General features: G+C 48.9%; 1 protein-coding gene across 2 annotated transcripts in view; it reads left to right on the top strand.

The window, feature by feature from the left end:
* The first annotated feature begins 321 nt into the window (after positions 1 to 321).
* The window catches only part of PTPRM (protein tyrosine phosphatase receptor type M), a 605,027-nt gene continuing 597,255 nt past the window's right edge, over positions 322 to 8,093 (top strand). The window contains exon 1 of one of the 2 annotated variants that reach the window (XM_074352449.1): positions 322 to 898. In XM_074352449.1, coding sequence (XP_074208550.1) covers positions 826 to 898 — 73 coding nt within the window. In that variant the 5' untranslated portion in view covers positions 322 to 825. The remainder of the gene's footprint in view (positions 899 to 8,093) is intronic. The other variant, XM_074352450.1, reaches the window with a different exon arrangement.

Below are 8,093 nucleotides of genomic sequence, written 5' to 3'. Positions count from 1 at the left end.
CTCTCGCAAACTCCTGGTGGCCCGTGACCCGGGACAAACTTCTGGCCGTGGTGCGGCCCCTCGCGCGCGCGGTTCCCCTCCCGGAAGCCGGCCGCGAAACCGAAGCCGCGGCGTGGCGCGAGGGGAGCGGGTGGCGCCGCCCGGCCGCCGCTCTCCTCGCAGTGACGCCGCCCCCGCGGCCGCCCCCCGCTCGGCTCCCCCCGAGGCGCCGTGGCCACGGAGCACGGGGCTCGGGCCAGCGGGGCCGGGTGCTCACGCCCTCTAGTGGGCCGCGGCGGCGCGGGCGGCCGTGACGTGGGCTCTCCCTTCAGCCGGCCTGCGGGGCACCGCCAGTCAGTCGGGGAGCAGGAGCCCCGCGCGCAGCCGGCGCGGGCTCGGCCATCGGCGCGCCGCCGCCCGGGGGCTTGCTCGGCTGCCGGCGTAGAGGCGGCGGGCGGGACGCGCGCGGCCGCAGCCCCGGCCCCGGCTCCGGCCACCGCGGCGCCGGAGGCTCGGGTCCCGAGTCGGGGAAGGAGAGCGGCGGCGGACGCAGCCGCTGGAACTGAGGGCGGATTTTGGCTCTGCGGGCGCGCCCTCCGCTCCCTCTGGCAGCCGCGCCAGGTCTGAGCGGGGCCGGCGACAGGGCGGGAGGACGCAGACCCTCTGCCCTGGCTCGGAGCCGCCGGAGTTCGGACTTCAGCAACTGTTGGCACTTTGGGGGTTTGGCTCTGTTTTTGGCTGTTCACCCGCCTCTTCTCGCCGCCTGGAAAGCAAAGCTCCCGGCCGCCCTCCGCCCTCGCGCTCACCCAGCGCCACCGGGGAGCGGCCCGGCGCGCACTCAGCACCATGAGCCGACTTGGTACTTGCCTGGCGACTTTGGCTGGACTTTTACTAACTGCGGCGGGGGACACGTTTTCAGGTAAGCGGGGCCGCGCCTGCCGTGGCCTGGGGCGTGTGGGCCGGAGGGGGCTCGGGACGCGGGCAGCTCCGCGGGTGGGAGAGCCCAAGCCGGCGTACGGCGGGTCAAAGGAGGGGGCGCGGCGGGCCGGACATGGTGTCTGTCGGTCCCCTGCGCGGGCGCGGGGCCGGCGAGGAGGGCGAGCACCTAGCGCTCGGGAGGGCCGAGCGGATGAGCCTTGAGCGCTGGCCTCGGAGCCGGGCTCCAATCTCGGCCCTCGGCCCTCCGCGGGGTGTCCCCTTCCTCCGTGTCGGAGCGGACGGCGCCACTCGGAGTCCCGGGCCGGCTCCGAGAGCAACAGCAGAAAACTTTGCCTGAAGTTCGGAGCTGCAGCCGCCGGCCGCCGGGCGTGGGCGCTGCGCGGTCCTTTCCACCCCGAGTGGCGGCCGGGCCGTGTCGCCGTGCGGCTGAGCCCGCGCGATCGCCCGACTCGGCAGCAGCTCCGGTGGCGGCGATCACTCACTCCCTGTCCTGCCGCCGCCCCACCCGTGGCCGCCGTGACCCGGGCTCGTCCCCGCGGTCGCAAGGCAGCCCGGTAGAGCCGAGGCAGCGTCCTCGTCGGTCCCGGCGGGAGGACGGGCAGCTAGGAGGGATGACCGGGCCCCAGCCCCGTGGCCGCCGTGACCCTGCGGCCCCGGGGCTCCACCTCCGCACCTTCGGCCCCGCGGAGCTCCCTGCCACGGGCGATGGTCAGCCTGCCCCGCCGCCCGCGGTCCCTGGGGGGCAGGAAAGGAAGTGGCAGTGGCTGCGAGTGCATGTGCTTGCAGCTCGCGGGGCCTTTGGGCCCGGAGAGCTCCTGGCGGGAGGACGCGGGGACGGGACTCCTGGGTCAGGCGAGGGGCGAGCCCCGCACCGTGTTCCCCGCAGCACACACTTGGATGGACGGCAGCTAGGGCTTGCACAGTTGCACACTTTATGTCTCGTGGGTATCAGGTTCACTGAGGTCCACATAGAATGGTGGCACTGGGCTTGTTTTCCTTTTAATAAGATGCCTTAGATTTGACCTTAAACTTGGGTTTCAAAACAGGGTTCTGTGTTTATTCGGGAGGAATGAGTAAGTTGAACTTTTTTTGCTGAAGGAGACTCACACTGACAGTAAAATGCTTATTTTAAAACATTGGAGACGTTTGCGTTTGGCTGTATGACCTGTGGAAACTTACATCTTGACTTTCCCGGAGCCCGGGGGACACGCAGGCGCAGAGGCCGAGCCCCACAAGCCGCTGAGTCGCAGGACCCTTGACCACAGTTGGCCGCCGCCGCTCGCTCAGTGCTGTCAAGTTCAATAGAGAAATACCCTTTTCCTGAGTTTAATGTGTCCTTAACTGTCTGGTAATTGCACGTGCTCCGGAGGATTTAACAGAATGATGCACTGCTGTCTGCTATAAAATTGATGTGGATTTTGGCCTGCGTTCTTTCTTATTAGTGAATTATAGAGTAGACTCGCCAGTTTTAGAGCCTTGTAACTCAGTAGTGTTAGAAGCCAAGTATGAGGGCCTTAGTGATGGTTTTCTCTTTATTAAGATCCATAGCTCCCTGCCTGGGATTTGTTTCAAGTTAAGCTGTGTCAGAAAGCATTTTGGTGGATTTTTAAGTTGTGGTCCATGGGATGGAAACAAATATTTATGTAGCTTATTTAAATGATCGGTGTCTCATCATTAAAAGGGATTTTGGCTGAGGTAGTACTGACCTGTGTCCTTGTTAAGGCTTATTTAAATTATTCAAAAGAGACTTAAAAATTTTTTTAAACTAAATTTTAGCCAGATTTTTCTTTTGGAGGATATATATCATTCTATTTGTTTGTTATCATGCCATCAATTGAGCTGTGCCTTCTTTTATTTGGAAAGGCAGAGCTATCCTAGTATGTTAGAGGACAAACAGGAAATGAAGGGCAGTATTCCATAGAGAGTGCTTAGAAATGATGAAATTAAAAAAAATTGAAGTTGGCAAATTTTGTGTGTGCAAGGATCAGATATGTTGCAAGGCAGTATGCTTTTCCTCTGCACTTCGAATTTCAGGTAGTATGTGGGTGAGGCACTTAATGCTTTGGAAAAGACACTTTTTTGTATGTTGGGAAAGTTAGTTGTAATGTTATGAGTGACACTGACACTTCTCTTTATGATTCTACTGGTTGAAATACTTGTCACCTGACATGGGGACCATTTTAGAGCTAGAGGAACTCGACTGTAAGCTGCTTGAGGGCAAAGTCAGTTGTTTTTCCTTCTTGGTTCTGATAAAATACTTAACATAGAGCTGTAGCCCTAACAGACACTCACTCTTTGTTGAATAAATTACTAATGTGAATCCTGATTATTTGCAAACATTTAAATTGTACTTACCTGGCAGACAAAAAAGTGAGGGGGAGGAGAGATTATTAGATTGTTAGAGGGGCTTGCATCGTCCCTTCTTCTGAAATTAACAGTTTCACCACCAGTTCACCTTAGGCTGCCTGATGGACTCGGTCATCAGGTTTTATATAATCAGTGGAGTTTTTTTGTGTGTACTAAGATTTATCCTTTGCTAGTCCCTCCTCTGCACCCTCATATCCTGTTTTGGAATGAGTTCAGAATTGATGTGATTGTTGATTAATCATTTCTGGAGGGTGTGACACATAATTTGGATGCCAGACATCAGAAACAGAATGTGCAACACATTTAGAGAAAAAAGAAAAGAAGTCTTTTTTTTTTTTGTCCAGGAAGATTTTAATTTATGATAAACATTCCACTTTAAAAATCACCTTCCATTTTTAGTTTCTAATTTGTTAGGCAAAATATGGGATGTTCACTTTCTGCTTTCTATCTAGGCTTTTATTGATCATTAAAAATAACTTTTGTTAAAAGGTATACAAGGAAGATGTGAGGAACAAAATTAAATCATTTTGCTGCTGCTTGGAATTCTCTTTTCCACAGTGAGAAGCCAAATAGCTGGCAAATCATTCCTCTTTGACCCATTTTCTTAAAAGCCAAATCATAGTATATATTACACAACAAAGTGTTCGGTTTTACTTTATAATGAGGCTGATGTGTTAGGTTCCGGCAAGCAAGCTTTGGTTCGCAGAAATACAGATACAAACAGAGTGGCCCTTTGTTTCCACTACAGTATTTGGAGGAGATTAAACCTTAAAGTATACCTTGTGAATTTGGAGCTCTTATTGAGAAATTTATTCTTTGAAATACTCTTTTAAGGATTTTTGTGGGAAAGCAGCCGAAATCTGAAGAGAGGCTATAATTTAGTTAGTAGCATTGTCCCAGTGTTGAGCTTCTTAGTTTTGGATAATTTGACCCTGATTATGTGAGATTATGACATCACGGGGAGTCAGGTGAAGCATGTACTTGAAATCTTTTTACTGTTCATGCAACTCTCCTGTAAGTCTAAAATTATTTCAAAATACAAAATTTTAAAGTACACTTTACAAAGAGTGTGAATAGATTTGTTGAGCAGTTTGACTTATTTTTTTCTTCTGCTAATAACTAGAGTCATGACATTTTACATTTTTGAGGTGCCTAAGCTAGACTGATAACGGATCTGATGAAAAGACTGCAAGTTTAAATCAGCGTGCATGACAAAGACACGCCAAGAAATCACATTAATATTTTCAGCGTTACGTGGGTTTAAAGAAGTATTGTTTGAGCATAATCAATTGTTCATATCACCTTTCAAAGGGTTACTTTACAGGTTTTAAGTAGAGAGGTTACTTAGGAATAGGATGTATGGATAGGTATGTAATTTGAATGATTCTAAATGAACTTTCCTTAATGAACAAGTAACCTGAATTATGTCTTCAGATTATATAAGCATGTATGAGTCAAACACAGCCTTGCATTGTGGAAAAAGTTGGTTTTAGAATTTCAGTATTTCTGTGACAACTCTAGAAAAGCTGATGGCTTTATTTAAAATTGTCATAGTTTCATAACAATTGAAATACATTCTAGGAATTGCTACCTGTGTATATGTTTCAGTCGAGGCACTGTTTTGGATGAAGTGTTGTCTTCTGTCAGTTTTGTTTTAGGTTTAGTTTTCTAGAATGATGGTGTATTATCTAAATGTCCTAAGACAGTTTTCAGTTAGAGGTCAGGCACTTTAATTAGTGGTAACATACTTTTTCAACAGTAAAGCATTTCTCTTAACGGTGTTATCTACCATGTTTTTTAATTCTAGGATTCTTTTCTTAGAAAACCAACTTTCTGACAAAATTTTTCAGTCTCATGTATCAGTGGGCTTCTTGCCTTTAGGAATCCAACACATTAATAAGCTGATTTTGTAAGTGAGGGAAGGTTTGATCATGTTTTTCAAACTCACTAAGAAAATGTTTAAAAAAGATACAAAATAACAAACCTCCCCATATAAGAGGATGCAGCTTCTTGGGTTCCTAAAATACTATAGTGGTTTAGCATCAGAAGCCTGAGTTGACACTGTTGCTTGGAAAAACTCAACAGAGAAAAATAGTAAGTAGGGCTGGTGTTGGTTGGGAGCAGGAGAGCTTTAGTCATCAACCGTGGTCGTCTGTGGTCCCCCACCGTCCAGGGGCGGCTGGCAAGGCCAGGGCATGATTACGGGGTGGGGACATGGGAGAGGAAAAGAAAAGAACAGAGGTGTGAGAAGGGAAGGGCTATGTGTGCTCAGGTGAAAAAACATAGGTTCTGCAGATCCTGGCGGGGGTGGGGGGGTCACTGCCGGTAACTTCTTCAGGGTGAAATGTACAGAGAGTTAAGGGAGGACGATCAGGAGTGACAAATGGGAGGTGGATCAGGCTGACCTCCTGCACTTGAACGGCTTTAGGTGGCCTTGGGGAGGGCGTTGGGATACCCAACCAGGGCTAACAGCCAGCTGTGTTTATCCCTGTGCTTCTCAAAACCGATTGTGCCCGAGGGCCACCAGGGGTAGTCCTTCCCAGCGCTGGTCTCTATGGCCGGCCACGGTGACTCTGCTGTCCGAGGTCCCTGAAGGGTCCCACAGCATCCCCAGGGGATCCTGGTTTGTGACTACATCTTGAGAAACTTTGCTCAAAAAGAGTAGTCCTTAAAGTGTGGTCCCTGAAGCATCACTTAAAGTGGCTTAAGCATCACTCAGGAGCTCGTAGACAGGCAGACTCCTGTCCCCTCCCAGACGGATGGAATCAGAAACTCCCCGATGAGAGTTGGGGGTGGTGGGAGCAGCAGTCGCTGCTGGAACCAGCCCTCCAGGAGCTTGGGATGCTGGACAGAGTGTGAGTTCTAAGAGGACTGAGACCTCCACCTGACAAGAGCTGAAAGGGAACCAGGGTTGAGAATATAACTCACGTTCATGCACTCATTAGCCCCCGGCGAACGCTGCCAAAATCACGAACAGCTGATGTGACGGTGCTGCGATTCTCAGCCTGTTAGACAGAACCGCCAGCGTGACATTTCAAATAATGGTCTTATCTGGGGAAGATATTTGATCCAGCCAGTTGTAACACTCAAATGAAAAAAGTTTCCTATCGTTTTACTTACCACCATGAAAAGTGTTAATTAAATTTTACACTAATGATTAGCCATTGGAAATGTCTCTGGCTTGATATTGTGTTTAGAAGATATTTGTTAGCTTGGTATCATAAGCACATAGCCTATTATGTGCTATTAAATTAATGCCTTTAATTCAAGTGAATGTTTATTGAACACTTACTGTTTGTAAGGCCTCTTTAGGGGCCTGGGAGGCATTGGGGTGGAAATGGGCAAAAATAAGAAAGATATACTTACCATACTTTAGAAAGTTGTCCGATTATTAAGTTTCAAAAGCTACTGAAATCGAAAGAAGCAAGGACTTTCTTAGAGAACTGGAAATTAATGTGCATAAAATTTGGAATTTTAAAGTGAAAATGTGAAACTTTGCATTTGGAAGTGAACTTAACTTCCAAATAGAAAAGAAAAGCTTCTCAATATCTGTCTCTTTAAAGTACTGATGATGTGTGTCCTAAAATCTTCAATATATATCTCTTCAAAATAGATATATCAAAAAACGCTCATGGCCTCTCTGTCATTTAACGCTCCAGCTAAACAAAAGCAATTGTGACGTCACTTAACAGATTAATCTGGAAAACATTGTCCCCAGGCTTTCAGGGAGTTATTGGCGGGCTTAGTGCTTTCCACGAGGCAGGTGAGCCTCCAGCTTCTTGCTCCTCCTGCTTTGAGGGACAGCCCATCACCAGGTGACCCACTGGGCAGCGCCAGGGAAGCACAGCCTCATGCGGGAAGGCACGCTATCGAGTGGACCTTGCTCTGCTTGTAACGCATCATGTAAAGTTAAGTTCTTCAGTTCACTCTGTTTTAGCTCAGCGTTGACCCCAAGACAATGGCAGACTCCTCTGTGATCATCTTTCTCATTTCTTCTTCTTGTTTTGGGCTGTTATCATAAGTTACTGCTATTCCGTGTCTAGCAATGGGACTAGAAGAAATCATGTATATCTGCCCACTAACTAACAGTTCATGGTAACCTCTGGGGCCTTCTCCATAGGCCCTCCGGTAGTGGACAGGAAGACTGGCCACGTGCAGGTGTGTGACACAGACATGAGGTGCACGTATACCTTCTCGCATCTGCAGGAGATGACTTCTCCAGCATTGCTGGTTCAGGTGTGTTATTCAGGAAGTCATCCAGATTTGCATGGAAGTCTGATTCAGTCCATTTTTCTTCTTCAAACTGAGAAGACTAATGAGTTGTTAAGAACTTCTACGAAGTTCCGGGTGTGGGCCCTGAGTTGGAGGCGAGGGGAGGGTGGAAGTTCTGCTAGAAAGGCTGTGCCACTTACTTTGGCCCTGGGGCTGCTGTGGTGGGGTGGGGGTAGGGGGAGCAGAGAAAAACCACCTACGATGATCAATGAGATGATCAATGATCCAGGACCTGCAGCCAAGACAGGATGGGAGTAGAGGTGTCAGAGACTTGTCAAAGCAGGTAAGTTTTTAGAATCTCCCTTGGAGGAAAAGACGACCATTTAACAGAGTGATTTATTTAAAACTACAACAGCCTAAGCAGAAGCAAAACCTTTTGCTTTTTATGGCCTGCAGAGCGGGGAAAAGCTTACAGAGTCAGTTTGTTTTCAGATGGGTGAATATTAGTTTTAATCTCCGTCCTACTCAATATGCAGAAAGCAGATTTGTGACAGACCATGAAAAGCACATGTTTTAGTTTGGGTTCCTTTGGAAGT

This window comes from Camelus bactrianus, chromosome 24 (genome assembly GCF_048773025.1).
Source record: "Camelus bactrianus isolate YW-2024 breed Bactrian camel chromosome 24, ASM4877302v1, whole genome shotgun sequence".
NCBI lineage: Eukaryota > Metazoa > Chordata > Mammalia > Artiodactyla > Camelidae > Camelus > Camelus bactrianus.
This window is presented reverse-complemented; position numbering and strand designations above follow the sequence as displayed.